The sequence below is a fragment of the Heterocephalus glaber genome, unplaced genomic scaffold (assembly GCF_053883595.1).
Source record: "Heterocephalus glaber isolate CG9 unplaced genomic scaffold, H.glaber_assembly_v1.0 deba00001564, whole genome shotgun sequence".
In the NCBI taxonomy this organism is placed as follows: Eukaryota; Metazoa; Chordata; class Mammalia; order Rodentia; family Bathyergidae; genus Heterocephalus; species Heterocephalus glaber.
Window position 1 is genome coordinate 7536628 of NW_028258351.1, and position 19939 is coordinate 7556566.

A 19939-nucleotide genomic window follows, 5' to 3' on the forward strand; every position below is an offset into this window, starting at 1 on the left:
CTCCTGTAACAAATTATCCCAAATCAGTGGCTTAAAACACCAAGAACATATACTTTCACAGTTCTGAGGCCTAGAAGTTCCAGATCCAAGGGTTGGCAGAGGCCACACTCCCTCTGAGAGATGCCTCGAGAGGAGAATATGCCCCCTTTTCCAGCTTTTGGTAGTTGTGGGCATTGCTTGGCTTCTGATTGTGTCACTTCAGTGTCTGCCCCTGTAGCGCATTGCCTCCTCCTCTTCCATGTGTCAGTTAAACCTCCCCTTGCATTTATCTTAAAAGAATACTTGTCATGACATTTAGTACCCCCTGAATACTACAGGATAAGCTCCTCCTCTCTAGATCCTAAATGTAATCACATATTTTAGTATGGAAGCATACATTCCTGGTCCTAGGGAATTTAGTGTGGGTATCTTTTGTTTGAGGAAAGGGTCAATTTTGTATGTTTTCTCTATTCATTGAACACTGCTCTTCATATTGTCTTCTGAAGTGCTCTTTGCCTTTTTCCTTATTTTTCACATAGAAATTCTTTCCATGTAACCCATTATAGGAGGAGATTAAATAAGAAAAAAAGTCATTTCTATAAATGCTGAAAAGACATTTGAAAAATTTTAATAGCTATTCCTTATTTAAAATAAAAATCTAGAATCAGAAAATAACGTGACTTAAAATTATTATGCCAACTGTCAAACTAGCCATCAGTGCTGGAGGGGCATCACTCCACTTTCTCTGGTCCTTTTCCCAGGTTCCAGAATACCAAGGAGAGAAGATCCAGGACCATACAAATGCTCACTGAAAACTCAAGTCTCACTTGTTTAGGGTTCCGTCTTAAAATACTGAGTGGCATAAATGCAAAGCTGGACAGAGGGCCTCATGACCCCCAAGTCCAGCCTCTTTATTTTACAGTGTAATAAATTTATGCTGAATAAGTAAGGCTCTCACCCAGGATCACATAGCAAGTTTACAGAAGAACTCAGACAATGGAACAAGGTTTCCAGACTGCCAGTCCAGAACTCTAGCTGATATTCAATGTTTCTGGGTTCTCTTTCTCTCCTTAAGCCTTCCCATCTTTTTCTCGCTTTTTACTATCTTCTGTGTACACAATACTTTGTAAGGCATGGTGCCTGCCTGCAAAGAGATTTCCATGCAAGATTCATACATATGTATTTGTTTGTATTTCTGCACATATACATACATTCATGCAATAAAAGATGGCCTAAAATAATTGCCACGTGAATAATACCAAGTGTTGTCAGAATTCAGAGTAAGGAAACAGTACAATACTTTTAGATGTTTTAGTAAACCCAGGGAGGGTGATGTATCTTTGGATCCTGAGAATTATAAGGAGTGGGAAAGGTGCTAAGTAATATTCAGGAAGTAGCAACTAAGTCCCTTTAGTTAGGTTCAGTTGGAGTTATTCATTTTGTAGCACAGATTAGAAATACCTTGAAAAGTAGATTGAGGTCAAATCACAGTGAATCTTGAAATCTAAACTAAGGTCTTTTGAATTTTGAGTTGTTTGGGTTTGAATAAGTGAAGAGTCAGCTGAACTCAAAAGTTCAGTCAAAAGTGACAGGAAGGGATTAGGAAGAAGACCTCGGTTGAAGCAAGGAAGGAAATAATTGTGGACTTGGTGACCTTCAAATGTCTATGGGCAGCACAGCCTAAAAGAATTTTCTTGTAGAATTAATTATGTAAGGCAAGAGGTCAGGGCTAGAGACCTGAGAATTGTCTACATTGATGTGATTGTCAAGGAAGAAAATGTAGACAGGCAAAGGGGCAGAACTATAAGCAGAGGCTGCCCGTAGAGTTAATATTTGCTCAACTTCTAGCCTGTGCTTAATCACCCACAGCCAGTGTACTTCTACCCAGTGTGGAGTGTGCTCCTCCTAGAGGCCACACCAGTCACTGCAGCACTGCAGCTCCCACACTCACTCTTCTCATGGGTGCCATCTCAGCTGGACTTTCAACCCCTTACTCTCCCCTTCCTTCCAATCCTGAATCCTGGGCTCATTGCTTTCCAGAGTTTCTGTATGTGTGTGCTTCCATCCTTTCATTCTGTCGGTTTCCCTGTGTGATCTGTCTGCCTTTTTCTCCTCTGCTTACCTAATTCTCACCATCCTTTGCAGTTGTTCTTGGATTCTTTTATCCTACTCTGAACACTGAGTGATACTTAGGTGAGTCACTGACCTCCCAGCAGATGACACAATTAGTTCCTGTATGTTGCTTTTATTTTAGGAAATCAGAGTGATAAATACAGCTATCTTTTTAAAAGTCATCTTCTTGAGGTAAGCAATAACCTGTAGAAAATGATTATCTTAGAATGATGTGGTTGATGTTGGCTTTCCTTCTAAAAAGGAGAAACAAAGTCTCTCCTACTTAGCAAATTGAGTGTCCTTTAACCCAGAACTGGGTGGATTGTACCAGCTCTTTAGATAATTGATTGCATAGTTAACAGTGGAAGGGCTTGTAGACGTCTAGAAAAGGTTAGATATCCTCTTGTGTGGGAAATAACACATGTTGTCTGGTTTTTTTCCTCTGTTAGCTATTCTGTCATTGGTTTTATTGACAAAAATAAAGATACTTTATTTCAAGATTTCAAGCGCCTCGTGTATAACAGGTATGGTTGATATTTTACTAATTATCTTTGCACTAAGTTCTTTGACATATATTGCATAATATATATGTACATAATTATTTTTTTTGTACATAATTATTTTTAATGTGACAATTTTAAGAGTTACCAGCAGACCCACTATTTCTACTTTATTATGCTTAATAAATGAAACAGTATAAGACCTTGGGATTATAAAACCAATAAACTTAGGCAAAAAGACCTGCTACTGATGTGATTTTCTTTGATTTCCCTTGGGAAGCCTCTGTTTCTGTTTCCCACAGCCAGCCCTCTGGAACCCCCTGCCCGTGTACTCAGTAGTCCCCAGGCCAGGCCAGTGGTGACAGAAATGTTAAGTAACCTTTGTCCCACCTGAAAGCTTTACATATTCAGGTTCCCCCCCAAAAAAAAAAAATTGGGCTGGAGATTAGCTCAGTGGTTCCAGCACCTGCCTCGCAAGCGCAAGGTCCCGAGTTCAATCCCCAGTACCAAAAAAACCCCAACATATTCAGGTTCCCATTGAAGTATCTTTGTGCCCAAATAAGAGACCTCTCTGAAGTCAGACTTGCACCTGAAGTCAGTAGGCACCAATCCTAACTGAGCAAACACTTTTCTCACTAATGAACCACGTGTAAAAAAGCTGGGCAAAATAAAACAAGGCAAATGATACAGGTTTAAACTCAGTATGTTGAGAAGGCTCATAAAGAAGAAAGAATTCTTGATGAGCTTCTTATAGATTAAGAAACTGTATTTACTTATTTATTAAATCTGTTCAGTCAGTTGGTGGGTAATTAACAAAAATGTATTAACCACCTTTGTGCCACACATTCTTCTGTGCTCTGGGATACAAAACAATTTAGGCAACACCCCTGCCTTCATGGAGCTTATAGTCCCAAGGAGATGACATTTGTTAAATAAGCAAATAACTTTTCAGGTATCACAAGTCTTACGTAGAAAAATAAAGTAGTAAGAGATTAAAAGAGTACCAATGAGGAAGGGCAGGGAGGCATTGTAGACTAAGTGGCCTACTAGAGGTGACATTTGAGCAGAGATCTGAGTGAAGTAAGGGAAGGGATGCCGGTATCTGGAAGAATAGCATCCAGGCAAAGAACAGCTGATACCAAGGGCCTAAGGTAGGAATAAGCTTGAATGTATTGACAGTAAGAAGATCAGTGTGGCTAAAATCACAATGAGGAATGCAGAGAGTAGTAGAGAGTGAATTTAGAGAAGTGAGCAGAGCTTGGGTCATAGTCTGGGAGCCAAGGTAAGGACCAAGTATGAAGAGGAGCCACTGGAGTTTATGATGTGATGTGATTTATAGTTCAAAGAAATCACTAGAGCCACTCTGCAAAACACATCCTGTGAAGGACAAGAATGGAAATAGGGAGACCAGTTAGGAAGCTAGTTTACTAATCGAGGTTGAGACTCAAGCAGCAGCGATGGAGATGATGAAAAGTAGTCAGAATGGGGTGATATTTGGAGAGCTAGCAGGATGTACTGATGGATAGGATAAAGGCAGAAATCAAAGATTTTTCTGAGCCTGATATGAGAAGACGAGGTGGGGAAATGAAGAGTTTTGTTTTGGCTATGTCACGTTTGAAATACATATTGGGCAGCCAATTGAAGATGCCAAGTAGACAGTTGCATGTATGCATCTGGACCTCAGGAAAGATGAGGCTAGAGATATAAATTTGTGGTTGTCAGCATATTGATTGTATTTAAAACCTTAAGACTCTATGGGGTGATCTAGGGAGTGAGTATAAAGACTAATCCCTGAGACACTCCAACATCTAGTCAAGCAAAGAAGGAAAGACTAGCAAGGGAAACTGAATGTTCCAATGAGGTAGAAAGACCAGGAAGTCCAGCCAAGGAAAAAATGCTTTAAGAAAAAAAAACTTATAAACTATGTCAGATTATACCAAAAGCAGGAATGATACAAGGACCAAGATTCACCTTCGTATTTGCTAATGTAAATGTCAGTGGGACTCTTGACAACACTGTTTCCGGGGAGCAGTGAAGTCAGATGTCTGACTGACATGGGCTCGGAAGGACACAGAAATGGGAATATAGAGACATGATATTTAAGCAGTTCTGTCAGGATAATTTGCTAGAAGATGGTTTATTTTTGTGAATGATGAATTCACCAAGAATTGTCACTGTAAGAAAGATACGGAGACATAGGAAAAGGGGTCCATGTAAGAGGCATACGAAAAAGCTCCATTTATCAAGTAAAATGCACCCATTTTGAGGAACATAACAGAGTCTAGCATTTCTCCAGTAGAAAATGGTAAAAACTCAAATTGGAAAAACGGCCTGATTTGGCCAGTGGCGGTGTCACAGTGTGTTGCTAGACTTGTGGACCAAGAGGGTACACAAAATGATACGCTACCTTGGTGACTTTAGTGACTTTGTCATGACCCTGAGATTCTGCTCAGCCGCTGAGAATAGTTGTAGCTTTTAATGGTGGACTAGCATCACCCAAGTTCACAGGACCAGTGCAGGAACAAAGCAGTATGTGGATTTATTTCTAGTGAAAAATCTAATAGTGACATGGGATGGAATACTTGTACTGGTGTGACAGGCTACTTTTCCCTGTTGGAAAACCTCCTTGAGAAGTCAAATAGCAGTGAGAACTCTCATTAATTAATTGACAGTGAAAAATGTTATCTGTGGAATCCAGGCTGCTTAGTTGCTTGGTAAGTGCCATAAGAACAAAGGAGCTTAGATAAATCTAACAATTAAAAGACATCAGGCTAAGTTGAATCCATTTTATAATGGGGCTGGTCTTGCCAAAGGGGTAAAAACTTGAAAGTCTGTTGACTGGAACTAATTTCCTGTGTCTCCATAATGGGAAAGCCCTAGCCTGTGAGATGGGAAGTCTTGAAATCTTTTCAGTTAAAGCTATATGCCTAGATGATTTTTTTTTTTTTTTTTTGAGACAGGGTCTCAGCTATATAGTTCAGGCTGGCCTTGAACTCCTAACAATCCTCTTGCCTCTGCCTCCTCAGTGCTGGGATTACAGGCATGTGCCATCACACCTGGCTCAACCTAGATGCTGTTTAGATAGATGGGCCATCATTACCTCTAGACACTTTTTGATACTTCAGTGGGTAACTCAAAATTTGATTCTATTTTTTGTTTGTATATGTTAATATGATCCTTGGATCTCTAGTTCTGTAGACGGTGTGTCACTTGTGTGTGTGTCTGTGTGTGTGAGAGAGGGAGAGAGAGAGACAGAGGGAGACAGGAGAGAGAGAGAAGTCGGGGGAGATCTGCCTTATCTTTTATACAAACTGGGTTTCTGGATACATTCCCTTTTAAGAAAAAGGTTCTGATATTTATGATGCCTGAAAACATTTTGTTAATTTTACATTCATGACTTCCTGGTTTGAAAGTGCATCCTCTTAAAATGACTCTTACCAGTCTACTTGGATTCCTTATGTTTCTGTTCTATTTTAATATATGGTCTTATTTCCTTTATTTTCAACCTTCTCCTTCTTCCATTTATAATCATAGTATGAGAATATCCAAATATGGCCAACAGTAAGATAAAGAAGGATTTGGGCTTGGCCTGGTGGTACAGGCCTGTGATCCCAGCACTCAAAAGGCTGAGACAGGAGGATGACAAGTTCAAGGCCAGCCTGGACTACCTAGTGAGACCTTGTCTCAAAAGTCCAAAAAACAAAACAAAACAATTTGGAGTAGTAGAAACTGCCTAGACCTAAAGCCAGTGATCCTTAATCTTTTGGCATATGTTAGAATTTTCCAAGTACACAAAGACGGTTTTCTAACTTCTGGAAATTCTGTTCAGTAGGTGTGCAAAGAGGATCCAGGCACTATGTGCACTACAAGTGCAGAAACATTACCTTAAATTATCTCTCTGTTAAAAATAAGAATGGAAAAGTTAAAGGAAAAACAGTATTCATTTATTTGGCCATGTTTATTGCTATAGATGTACAATTGGGAAGTTATGGAATGGGACTGGATCCAAGAGCCGTAGATCACTGCAGTGACAGTGAGGGCAGGAGTGTTGCTCTGTCTGCATTCACAGACCCTGACACTCCTGCATCCCCCTTACCTTCTACACTCTGTTGTCCTCCACTCTTCTCTCTTGCAGCTTGTAGCAGAAATTTACTAGGTGCTTTGGAGAACCAACTCTGTTTTCTCAGTTTTATACAGGGGAAGGAAAAGTGGGCAAAATGATAGCAGTTGTAAGCACAGTTAGCAACAAACACCCATATTCTCTTCCTTTTTCAACCTTCAAATTTTTAAGAAAAATGTTTATGACAAGAGGAGAGTTTCCAGTAACCAAGCCACATTTTAAATTCCAATTACTTTAAAATGAAAAGCACCTAAAATGAAACAGGAAGAAAATCACAGTTGAGATCTCCACATGTTTAAAAAGTATCTCTCCACAGAGCCAAATAATGAATATATGCTTTTAGACAGAAGTTGGCCCAAAGTAAATTTTTAGAATTGGAATGCAACAGTCCTAGTGTCATATCAATTAGATACCGTAACTGCCAGTACTACCTGTAAATGTGTTCATAAACTCAACTGCAGTGAAGGAATCTGCTGTAAGACAATGTAAAAATGGTTATTTTATATACTCATCTGTATTTTTAGGAAGAGATGCCCTTGTATTGTTACCTGTTCTGAGTATTTCTTTCAGTAACATTTTCTGCCATAATATTAAGGATCATTGTCCTACCAGTGGTTTGTCCAGCCATCCCAAAATAATTTGTTTATTGTAAGAGCCATGTTAAACATTGGTTTAGTTTTGAGGTAATATAGATGTAATTGTAAAGAAGTTTATATAATTTTTAAATGTGCTATCTCTTGGGAAAATTTGTAGAGCAGTATCAGTCATTATATCAGCATAATTTTATAGACAGACTTATTTTTCCAAGTAGGTCTTGTGAGTTCAGTCCCGTTGTGACTTCCACAATACAGTTAAGCAGAATTCCTTAGCCATTTTTATTCAGCTTATTTGAATGCAATATTTGAATTGCTTTTCTGTACTTCTCAGTTCAAATCCTGTTCTGAAAAATATGTGGCCCGAAGGTAAACTGAGCATTACAGAGGTGACTAAGCGACCCCTAACTGCTGCCACCTTGTTCAAGAATTCCATGATTGCTCTAGTAGACAATCTTGCATCGAAGGTAATTATTTTCTTTTCTAAATACCCATTTTAACTCATAGATTCCCTCTGGAAGTATGTTACAAAGAGTGTATGTATGATTTGCTTTTGGGGTATTATTTTTATCAAATTGAAGAATACATATTTAAAGTGAGGGTTATAATGGAACCTTTATTCCTGCTTTAAAGAAACTGGGTGAAATAATTGTTTGCATCCCAAAGCCATTCTTAAATTTGAGCTTTTTATTCTACTGTCATGATCAAGGGAGAAATCAATGTTATTTAAACTATAAGGAAGGCAAAATGAACTTTAGCCCTGTGCAGAAAACAGGGCATGGTAAAAAGAAAAACAATCTTGAATTAAATTGTAGTATACCTTCCATATGCAAATACTAAATGGCCAGCAGGCATTTTAACAATAAGTTAGTATGTTGAGTATTGTTCTTAGACTGTTTTAAATACATGAAATATAATGATAGATTATTGATAATTATTTCTCCTTTTTGTTGTTCTTTTGATTCTAATACTGCTTGATAAGCTAAGTCTGGGTTTCTCTCTTTCTTTCTTTATTTTTCCTTGAAGAACAGATTTCTACTCTTAACTGCTATTGTTGACAAGTTTGATAAATTAGGCAGCATTCTGGGATTCATTATTTTTAGTTCCTTCATTTTTATCTTTCTCTTCTGGTACTTTTCCTGTGTAGTTTCTTCTTTGTTATTTTCTTTTTAAAAAAATCAATTTCCTCTGTAAGAACTTAAATTTAGATCTATACTGTTACTTCACTGTGGATAAATTAGGCAAATGCCACTAGAGCACATCTGTTCAGTAGCTTTCTATTTCTTTTATCAAGATTCTTAGGCCTCAAGTGACAGGGAATAAGCATAGTTTGTTGGCTTGCATAATAAAATCTCCAGAAGGGCAGGGGTGAGGAGGACATAGGTGCAGGAGGCTAAAATACCACTAGGGCGCCTTACTCTTCTTACACACTTCTCTCTGCAAGTCACCTTGCCTCATCCAGCAAGGAGAAAAAGGAACCTAGAAGGAAGCCACGTGACCCAAAAAGACCTGAACACTGAACTATATTTAATGAACTAGAAAAAGAATTATTGTTTTGTTTTCTAAATTTGGTAAGTGTTCCTTTTTTAAAAAATTAAAACTCCAGAGGGCCAGGGATTTAGCTCAGTGGCACTGTGCCTTCCTTGCAACCACAAGGTCCTGAATTCATTCCCTGGTACCAATAAATAAATAAATAAATACTCTAGAACCTTCTATAAGTTCTGTATCAGGAATTGCATTTACCTTGTAGTGAAAGAGATCTCCAAAAGGAAGCCTACACAAGAGAAGTGTGTTTCTCTGTCCCATAGAAGAAGTATAGACGGCATCCCAGACTGCAACAGCAGCCCCAGTGTTTCTGGGGATCCAGATTCCTTTTGTGTTTCTGTTCCACTGCTCTTGTGCTTGGCATCCTTCCTTCTGTGGAGACAGTAGCTAGAACTTCTCTTTCTAGGAGACTTCCTGGAAGTCTCACAGAAGCCTCAGTTAGCTCTGTCCCCTTTGCTACACACAGGTGCCAAGGTAGCTGGAAAGGTTTTTTGTTTTGTTTTGTTTTAGTCTGGTCAGCAGTGCACCAATCTAGAAATCAGAATTCTGTTCCAACGTAGGAAAAAGTTATGAGCTGTAAGTTAGGCAACTAGCCTAGAATTCTTTGCCACAGCTTCCCAATTTGGTGGGAGGGGTGTTAGGGAAGGAGAGAAGGAGCAGGGCAAGCAAAAGAATATAGACAATGTATGTTGGGGGCGGGGAGTAAAGATAAAACATTAGATTCAGAAAATGCAGCTGGGTGTGGTGGCCCATGTCTGTAATCCCAGTACTGGGAGCCTGAGTTAGGAGGATTAAAAGTTCAAGCCCAGCCTGGGGAATTTAGCTACTTAATGACTCTCTCTCGAACTAAAAACTAACAAAGGGCTGGAGATGTAGCTCAATGTGAAGGTCCTAGATTCAGTCCCCTGTACTGGGGAAAGAAGGAGGGAGACAGGGAGAAAGAAAAGGAGAGAAGGAGGGAATAATATGGTACAGATACAAGGTATGATTGAAAAATATGGTGAATGTTTAAAGTTTTTTAAAAAATTATTGCAATAAAAGACATTGCTATTGGCCCGGGGATTTAGCTCAGTGGTTCCGGCGCCTGCCTCGCAAGCGCAAGCTCCCGAGTTCGATCCGTGGCACAAAAAAAAAAAAAAAAAAAAAGACATTGCTATTAATCCCCTTCAAAATACTCCCTCTTGCTTCTGTTATCACGTGATTTTTGCCACTTTCTGAAGCAGTTCTGGAGTCTTCCTTTGTGAATTTCTCAAGGTGCACTGTCATGGCACCTTTGATATCCTGAATTGATTCAAAATGTTTAGCTCTCGTAGTCATTTTGACTTTTGGGAAGAGCCAGAAGTCCAGTAGCACAAGATCCTGTGAATAATGTGGGTGAGGAAACACTGTGATGTTTTTATGAGGCTACCTTTTTGGTTAGGTGACATTCAGCAGCAGCATGAACCATAATTTTGATCATACCTCATAATGACAATCATGAAAGAAGACCTCTAGAACTGGTTTAGAAAGTGTCAAGAACCATAAAGCAAGGGGAAGTATTTTGAGGGAAATTAAGGGCAATGTGTCTTTTATTGTAATGATTTAAAAAATTTAAGTATTCACCATATACTTAAATCACACACATAAATCTATATAATTGTTATTCATCATAATTGTAAATCTAAATGGACAGCTAGATACGTGGAAAATCCAACTACATGCTGCTTACAGGAGACAACGTCTAAATAACACTATTCAGAAAGCTTTACTATAATGAGGTAGAGATGGAGAAAAATATAGCAAGCCATCCCACACAAAAAAATTATTGAAAGCAATATTAACCATTTACCAGTCCAATTATTAATATACAGGATAACCAAAAGATGCATATTTTTTCACTAATTTTATAAGGTAATATAGGAAATATAATAAGGACAATTTTATGAAATCAACTGGTTGAAATGACACCTGCCCGAGCAACACTTGGAATGCTCAGTATCTAAATAGACAGTGACAATATAAATAAAATAAACAGGCAATAATATAAAATAAAAGAAAACAGCAACGATATAAAAAAACCAGACAATATATAAACAGTCTAGTGATGCTCAGGGTGAACTGTTAAGTGGTTATGAAAAAGTAGAATTTAAAGGGCCGGGGATTTAGCTCAATGGTTCCGCTGCTTCCCTCGCAAGCACAAAGTCCCAAGTTCGATCCCTGGTACCAAAAAAAAAAAGTAGAATTTAAGGAAGTATTAACAGATATGAACTAGTAATCATGAAACAAAACTACCAAGGGCCTGGGATGTAGCTCAGTGGCACCACACCTGTCTGGCAAGCACAAGGTCGCAAGTTCGATCTCCGGTACTGGAAAAAACAAACAAACCAAAAATGCCAAAGACAAAACCATTTTGAACTGGATATCTAATAGCATAGCCATAATTATTATAAATTCTATAAAACCAAAACAAAAAAACCCTTAAAACATATTTAAAGTAAAACTGATAAGCTAGGCATGGCGGTACACACCTGAGATCCCTGTGTTCTGAGAGGCTGAGGCGGAAGGGTCACAAGTTTGAGCTCAACCTGGTTAACTTAGCAAAACCCTGTCACAAAATTTGTAAAAATATGAAAAGTCTGGGGATGTACCTCAGGCCCTGGGTTCAGTACTCAGTGCCGAAAAAGAGAAAAGGGGACTAGGGGAGAGAGAAAAGGAAAAGGAGAAGAGAAAGAGACACAGAAAGGAAGGAGGGAGGGAGAGAAAGAGATTGATAAGTCCACAATCATAGCGGGAAATTTAAAATCAGCTTTACCAAAAACTGATAGAGCAGACAAAAAAATTAATAAAAATACAGAAGCTTTGAAAACCAAATTCAAACTTTGTCTAATAGATCAAAAGAACCTTATATCTGAGGATTAGAAAACACATATTCCTTTCAAGTATGCGTGGAACGTTTATAAGAATTGACCACATGCTAGATCACAAAGGAAGACTCAACTATTTTGGAAGAATGTATATATAGATACATTCCCCATCCTCAAAGCAAATGAAATAAAAGCATTTTTTAAAGTTCCTGGGAACTTTTTTTTAAATGCTATTCTAAGTAACTCGTGGATTGAAGAGGAAATCACAACGGAAATTACAAAATATTTGGAACTGCTAGACAAAGAATGTGTCAAAATTTGTCGGCTACTGCTAAAGTGATCTATTTGGTATGCCTTTATAAAATAATAAGACTGGAAGTAAATGAGTTAAGTTCAGCTCAAAAAGCCAGAAAAAGCACTCCAAAAAAAACCTACGGAAAATAATTTTAAATAGCAAAATTTTAAAATAACAGAAAAATAAAAAATGTAGCCAAATAGACAAAGCTCTAAAATATTGATAAAGGAAGAATAATACTACGAATGAAAAAAGAGCTATAACTACAGATACCTAGAGATTTTAAGAGTAACAGCATATTGTGATTGGATGTAAATTTGAAACTTTAGTTTTTCTAGGAAAATGTATCAAAATTAATTCAAGAAGAAATAGAAAATCTGAATAAATCAGTAACTTTAGAGATTCTGAACCACTAATCAGATGTCCCTCAACTCTGACAAGGACATCGGACCTGGATGGTTTTACAGATAGATTTTATAAAACCTTTGAGGAACCAGTGATCCGTATCATGTGCAGACTGTTTTAGAAGATGAGAAGAGAGGCCACTATCCAACTCATTTTATGAGAGTAATCTATCTATCTATCTATCTGTCTATCTATCTATCTATCTATCTATCTATCTTTCTTTCTTATTTGGTGCTGCGGATCTCACTCAGGACTTTGCACTTGTGAGGCAGGCGCTGTACCACTGAGCTAAATCCCCAGCCCAATATTACTTTAATATAAGATGAATATGAGAAAATAAAATGAGAGTTAAGTTAACTTAGGAACATAGATGGAGAGATCTTAACTTAGGAACATATATGGAGAGATATATATATAGATATATATATGAATGAATGAATGATTCATATATATATATGAATCTATATATATATACGAATGAATAATGCATCTTTTGACAGCATGGTAAATGAAATGCCTACTAATACCAACTAAACATAATTAAAAATGTTACTAAAATATAAAAATCAATATCTTGAATGCAGCTGTGAACTAACAAAAGTAAGGAATATGCAAGCCAGGGCTGAGTGAATACAGAAGTTAACTGAGTGGAAGGAAAATTAGTCAGAGCTCTAAAGCTGCCTTTTGCCTTGCAGATGTATTGAAGTAACTGACTTTGAGTATAGTTATTCAATCTTGGGTCCTTGAAGTGAAGCCACAGGCCTCCCAAAGTAAAGTGTCTTACAAGAGATTCTGTGAACACACACACTCACACATAGAGAGAGAGAGAGTGTGAGTCTTCAAAGGGCCACCTCTAGAGTGAACTAGAAATAATCTCATTGTCCATAAGGAAAACTGCTTGTCTTGGTCCTTGCCACTGAGCCAAGGGATGTTGGGGGCAGCGGATGTTTATAAGTTACCTTTTAGGAAATTTGCAGCCCAAATTCATAGTACCTGAGTGGGCTGGAAAAGCTTCACATTAATAATTTAAAGTGGTTCAGATCTTACATTGCCTCCAGGCATATAAAAGAGGCAAGCATAGTTTATTTTCTTGAGGAAACCACCTTTGTCCCACACCTTAAAGAATTTCCGCAGATAAGCTCCAGGGAAAATAAGGAGCTCTCCTCAGAGTCATTACAAGAAGGGAGACTGTAGGGCAGAGGCAGGCAATCAGGGAGAGGAAGAGAAGAGGGTAAAAGAGAATAATGGGCCAGTGGATATGATTGAAGTATATTACATGTGTGTTTGAAAATGTCACAATGAAACCCAATATTTATATAATTAATATAGACTAATTTTTTAAGAATCAGTACAAGATACTATACACTAGAGTGAGACTAAATAACAGCAAGTTCAGATTCATGAAAACTTCTGCTACTGGAATGATCAGAAACAGAATAATAATGTTTAATACGTCACAAGAAGTGAGAGTCTTAAAAATACAAGAAAAAGCAAGCAACTAGGCAAATAATAGAAATAAACTCAATTTAAAGCTTGGTGGATAGGTTTAATATTAGAATTTAGATAAAGCTAAAGAAAGAAATAATAATGAAAACAAGAATTGAAGAAATTATTCAGAATTTCTCTTAGTCCAAGAAATAAAACCAATAAAAGAAACACCAGGAGATATGGAAGATAAATGGAAAGGTCCCACATGCATCTGGATCATGCAGAGGACCGTAATATTGATTACGGCAGGGCAGGCTGTAAAAAGTTAACCCCACAATTGGCTTATTTATAGAGGTGAGTCTGGCTGAAGCCTATGTGCCAAGATCAGAGTAACTCGCACCAAAATTCTGTTCCCACAACTAAAACCTTCTGACTAGAAGGACAATGTTCTAATTACAACCATATATTTTGTCTATTCTATTCCAAATTCAAGAATGCTTTGTCTTGTCCTTTATGAGCCTTGTTTACATTAATTTCCATAGAAACCACATATTACCTTTACCCCAATTGATTGTCAGTAAAAGTCAGTGCCTGGGACTGGCCAGCACTTTTGTGGATACACCAGCATTGGTCATCCTGGCACCCCGCTTTCTCTCTCTTAGTCCTATCTCTTAGTGTATTTATTTCTCAGGCCTGTGTCATATACTGGGCAGGGCACTGGAACCTAACTGTGGGGTTCTCCGGCATGATCAGACATATAGTAGGAGAGGAAATTACAGAGCAGTATTTGAAGAAATATTTATATGAATGTTGTAAGATATCACTTAACAGAATCAGGACGCCCAGTGTATCCCAAGGTAGAAATATTAAAAGAAATCTACATGTTAACAACTAGTCCCAGAACATCAAAGACAAACTCTTAAAATCAATCAGGGAAAAGATAGATTAGCACCAAAGGAATAACAAGCTGAGCAAAAATAACTGTAAACCAAAATTCTATACCCAGAGAATGTGTTTTTCAAGAACAAAGACATCTTTCCAAAAAAACAAAATCTGGGTTTACCAATATTAGAACCTCAATAAAAGAAATTCTAAAAGCTATACATCAAACAGTAGCAAGAATACAAGTACACTACATAGAATTTTGAAATGCAAAAAGATAAAAAGAACAAAGAAGTTGGTAAATATGTTGATGTATTATAAATAATCTCTTTATGTATTTAAAATACAGATTGAAATTAGATAGCATAGCAGTAACCCATAATTGAAAGTTTGAGTAACTGTAACTCAAGTGTTTAAGATCATTAGTTTTGCAGGAAAATAATAAAAATATGGTTTAAATTTCAGCTCTGATGATTTAAAAATACATGTCAAATTTTTCTGAGGTGATCATTAATACAGTAGCAATAGATGTTTGTAACTTCCAAACAAATAGAGTAGAAAGAAAAGAAAAAAATGAGTAAAAAAAGCCCTAAAAACTTATGGAAGAGGAGACAAAAGAGCAAAGGAAGCTGGGGCCATTTAAGAGAGCAGAAACAGATCTAAACATCAGTAGCTACACTGAGTGTAAGTAGACACAAATTATCAAATCAGATTAAAGAAAACAGTATCCAGATACAGGGTATTTATTAGTGACATCTAAACATATAAGGAAATAGAAAAGTTGACATTTATAACAGACAAATTCAGATGGTCTGGGATCCTTTTTATCCAGTGTCAGGACATGTAGAAGTAGCTCAGTGATAGACGGCTGTCCCCAAGAACCTACCGTTTTTCCATTCATCTTCAGCTCCCTGGTTAACTCCCCAGGCTTCCACACCAAAGTACTGTATGGCCCCTCCTGCAAAGCCTTGGGTTCCGGCTCCCACCCTGCTCTCCCCACCAGCTCGGTGGCTCTGCTCAGCCGGTCACTGCCCTTTGCTGAGCAGCAGCAGCTTCTTAGGGAAAAGCAGCCCTGGAGGCTGTGCTCGCTCCTTGGGTTGCAGTCTTCTGACCTTGATCAGATACTTCCTCACTATCTCGTTAGGTCTGTGGCGCATGTCAGAGGACAGTTTCCCCATATTTAATCTGTCACCTTTAGTGACCTTGTGAAGAAGGTGAATATGTGTGACCCAGTCCTCCATTACCAATCCCTGACTCCTCACTTTCTCAGAGTCCATCCACATAGTGTGTTAAGTGCATGCTTTATCTCCTCACCTAATTGTCTTTTGAATATGGAGAATAGGTTCTATTAATTGTATATACCTCTTGATAGCACTATGTAGTGCCATAAACAGTCAGTAAATTACTAAGTGAGCTGAATTTGCCTTGACTTAACTTGACAATATACAAAGCAGTTTAAATAGATGCATATTTCAATACAGTGTCTTCTACCTAAGGCATGTACTGATTGGTATACTTTCACAGATTATGTTTTTCACATAAAATGTAGGAAGAGAAAAGTTTAAAAGAATAAGATCACTGTGAACTTTTGCAATTTAACCTTTATATGACACCAAATTTGTCAAATTTAGGAATTCTTAGGCTGAGTCAGTCTTGATATTTATAAATGAGAGAGGAGGAGGCATTTATAAGTTGTGGCAGAATGCTGATTAAATATAGAAAGTATTTCCATTATATCCTTTATCCAAAGACTTATATATTACTAAACAGGATGAAAGGGCTTCCCCCTACTCCTTGCTTGGTCATTAGTGTCCCATACAGTGTTACCACTTCCTGTGTGTAATCGCCCAGTGCTGGTACAATTCTATTCAGCTAGCTTCTGTTTAGTAAAGTTACATATACTAGTTCAAATGATTTCTTACTCTTTAAGATTGCTTTGCCTATGTGATTTCATATATTATTCAGTTCAAAATATTTTCTCATTCACACTGTAATTTTTAGCCCTAAGAAGGGTACGTATTAATTTTTTTCAGATATAAAGGATTTTCTAAGTACCTCTTTGCTTTTGATTTCTAGCTCATTTTATTTTACCAGAGGATAACTTCTGTATGATTTCAGTTCTTAGAAATTTGTTAAATTTGCTTTTTTATATATGTTTTAGCTCCTTACTAATTTTTTTGTTTTGTCAATGTTGAGAGGTATGTTAAAATCCACTTCGATTCTAAATTTGTCTACTTCCCCTTCTTGTACCTTCAGGTTTTGCTTTAAATATTTAAAGGATTTTTTAGGTTCACTCAATTTAGAACTATTATATGTTCCTGGTGATTGAGTCACATATCACAATGAAAAGTCTCTATTTCCGTATTGCTTTTTGCATTAAAGCCTTCTTTGCATGAATAACATAGCCATACCAACTTTTCTCATGGCAAGAATTTCCATGATGTATCTTTTTGATCCTTTTACTTTCAATCTTTTATCCTCATGTTTCAAAATACATCTCTCCTAAAAGTGTACAGTTAGTTTGGGTTTTTTAATTCATCCTGACAATCTTTTATCTTTTTTTTTGGTACCAGGGATCGAACTCAAGTCCTTGCGCTTGCAAGGCAGGAGGCGGAACCACTGAGCTACATCCCTGGCCCTAATCTTTTATCTTTTGAATAAATCTTTTAATCCACTTACTTTTTAGATAGTGACTTTATGTTGCATGTAAATCAACCTTTTTTTAGTGCTATTTGACCTTTTTTAAAAATGTCTGTTTCTTTCCTTTCTAACCTTTTAGTTTATTACCAGCAAATGTAAACAAAACTCTGTTCCTCTTCTTGACAAATGAACTGCAGTTCATTCTTCCCAGTAACTTAGCACAAGATGTGTATCAGTAATATCACAAAGCAACATGCCTTATGGTAAAAATTATCACTGTTACTAAATTGCATCTATGCTGGAAAAGGGAAATCTGATGGGGATAACATACTCAGGGCTTGGCTGAGCTCGGTGACTCTTCTATTAGGTATGCTGATTGTGGGGACCTAGGAAGCTGTATCTGTTCAGTTGTATTAAGAGATTTGGGTTCCTCCAAGGCGTGAGGCTTTTTAAGCAGGGCATCTTCCATAGCACCCAGCAGAGAGCTCATCTCCTGGCACCTGGCCTGTCGCCTGACCTCTGTGTGGACCCCTGCCAGTACCCAGCACTTTCCGGTGGCAAGCTGTGCTCCTGTCCTTCCAAGGAGATTGGAGCCAAATGTGGCCCGAGTCTTTCGGGTCAAAATGTTTAGTTGGAGCCAAAAAGGCACCCTCCCGCCTCCCCCAGTACTATAATTATTGCTATTATTCCATTTCTTTCCTTTATTTTTTTTTTATTTTTTTATTTTTTGGTACTGGGGATTGGACTCGGGTCCTTGCGCTTGTGCAGCAGGCAGCCAAACCACTGAGCTAAATCCCCGGCCCATCCTTTATTATTTTAGAAAATTTATACCATATTATTGTCTTGGTAGCTACTTGACCCATTACAGTATTATTCATGAATATTGATAATCTAATTTTATTTGATATTTTATCTTCTCCCTGGACAATGCAGGCTAATCAAACATTCTAATTTCATTTATCACCTCAGAACGTACATATTATGTTGGTCAGTTATTTTAATTTATACATATAAATACATATATCACATCATGTATTTAAAATATATACTTACAGCAAGTAAGACATTATTATTCTTATGACATAGTATCTATTTAGATTTATTCAGTCATTTATCATTTATTTCCTTTTCCTCTATTATTGACCTTTCATTTGGGATCATTTTCTTCTGCTTGAACCCTATTATAGTTGAAATCTCATGGTGACAGATTCTGCTTTTGTTGACCCAAAAATATTTTATATGGTTTTCATTCTTGAACAATATCTTTGCCTGATGTAAAATCCTAGGTTAGCATGTCTTTTAGCCCTTCAAAGATAGTACTCCTTTGTGTTCTGGCTTCCATAGTATCTTTTGAGATATCAGTTATCAGTTTACTTAGTGCTCCATAAGGCAGCTCCTCCCCCCAACTTTTCTATGGTTTGTAGAAATTTTACTATGATATGCCATGGTGTGTGTGTGTGTGTGTGTGTGTGTGTGTGTGTGTGTGTGTGTGTGAATCTGCTTGTAATTTGTGGAACTTCCTTCAATTTGTAGCTTTTTTGTTTTTGTTGGAGTTTTTTGTCACTTTTAGAATGTTCTTACCTTGTCTTTTCAAATAATTCTTTTCCTTCTGCGTCCTCTCCTTCAGCACTCTAGTTACATAGATCATTTCACTATTTCTTCTATGCCTCTTACTCTCCTCCTTTCTTTTCCATTTTTTTGTCTCTGTGCTTTATTCTAGGGAATTTCTTCTCATCTACCTTTTAGTTAGCTTGTTTTTTCTTCAACTACTTCTAATTTGCTCTTTTACTGATCTCCTGAGTTTTTAACTTCCATTATTGTGTTTTTCAACCCAGGATTTTCCACTTGCTTTGGTTCTTTTTTTATAGTTTCTGGTTCTATACAAAATCCTCAGTATTGTCTCCCATCTTAAATATTGTAAGCACAGTTTTTATGTCTATTTGATACCAATATCTAGACCCCTGTGTGTTTGTTTATTTTCTGTTATTTTTTTGTTTCTAATTAGTATTGTCTTGTCTCCTAATATGTCTGGATTTTTTTTACTGTTCTAAATATTATGTTTTTAAAACTATTCATAAAAATAATTAGAGGCCTGAGTTTATGTCATTTTTCCCCTGAAAGATTAAAATTTGATTTTTCTAAGCACTTACGAGCATTAGTATTATAAATAGGCTTTTCCAATTCCAAGATCTGAGGTCATTCAGAGTTCAACTATGGGCCCTGCAAGGGCCTGGCTGCTTTTGATTTATCTATGTTCTTCATTGGCAGGATTCTAACCCAAAGTGAGGGAGTTTGCCTATGAATTTCTCTTTTTCAACCTTTTAATCTCTTTTCTGGTCTCCTTATGAAACTGCCAGAACCATTATTCAGATCTCATCCACTGCTTCTGGGGTTGGCAAATTCCTCCAGGCAAAAGCAAGTCTCAACTCTGAGTGCTCCTCCAAGGTTTTCTTGCTCTCTTGGATTCCAGCCCAGAAGTTCTCCACTGTCTTGTTAATTCTCCAGTGTCTTAAGGCAAATGTTTTTATATTTTGTTTACCTATTTTAGTTATACCCAGCATGAGTACTGGTTTAAATTGTATAGTCTTTCATTATTC

At 37.3% G+C, this 19939-nt stretch overlaps 1 protein-coding gene across 5 annotated transcripts in view; it reads left to right on the forward strand.

The window, feature by feature from the left end:
* Positions 1-19939, forward strand: part of Myo1d (myosin ID) — a 334710-nt gene that overhangs the window by 128081 nt on the left and 186690 nt on the right. For 4 of the 5 annotated variants that reach the window (XM_004870605.4, XM_087191492.1, XM_004870607.3 and 1 more), the window contains exons 13-14: positions 2541-2615; positions 7639-7771. In XM_004870605.4, coding sequence (XP_004870662.2) covers positions 2541-2615; positions 7639-7771 — 208 coding nt within the window. The remainder of the gene's footprint in view (positions 1-2540; positions 2616-7638; positions 7772-19939) is intronic. The other variant, XM_004870606.4, reaches the window with a different exon arrangement.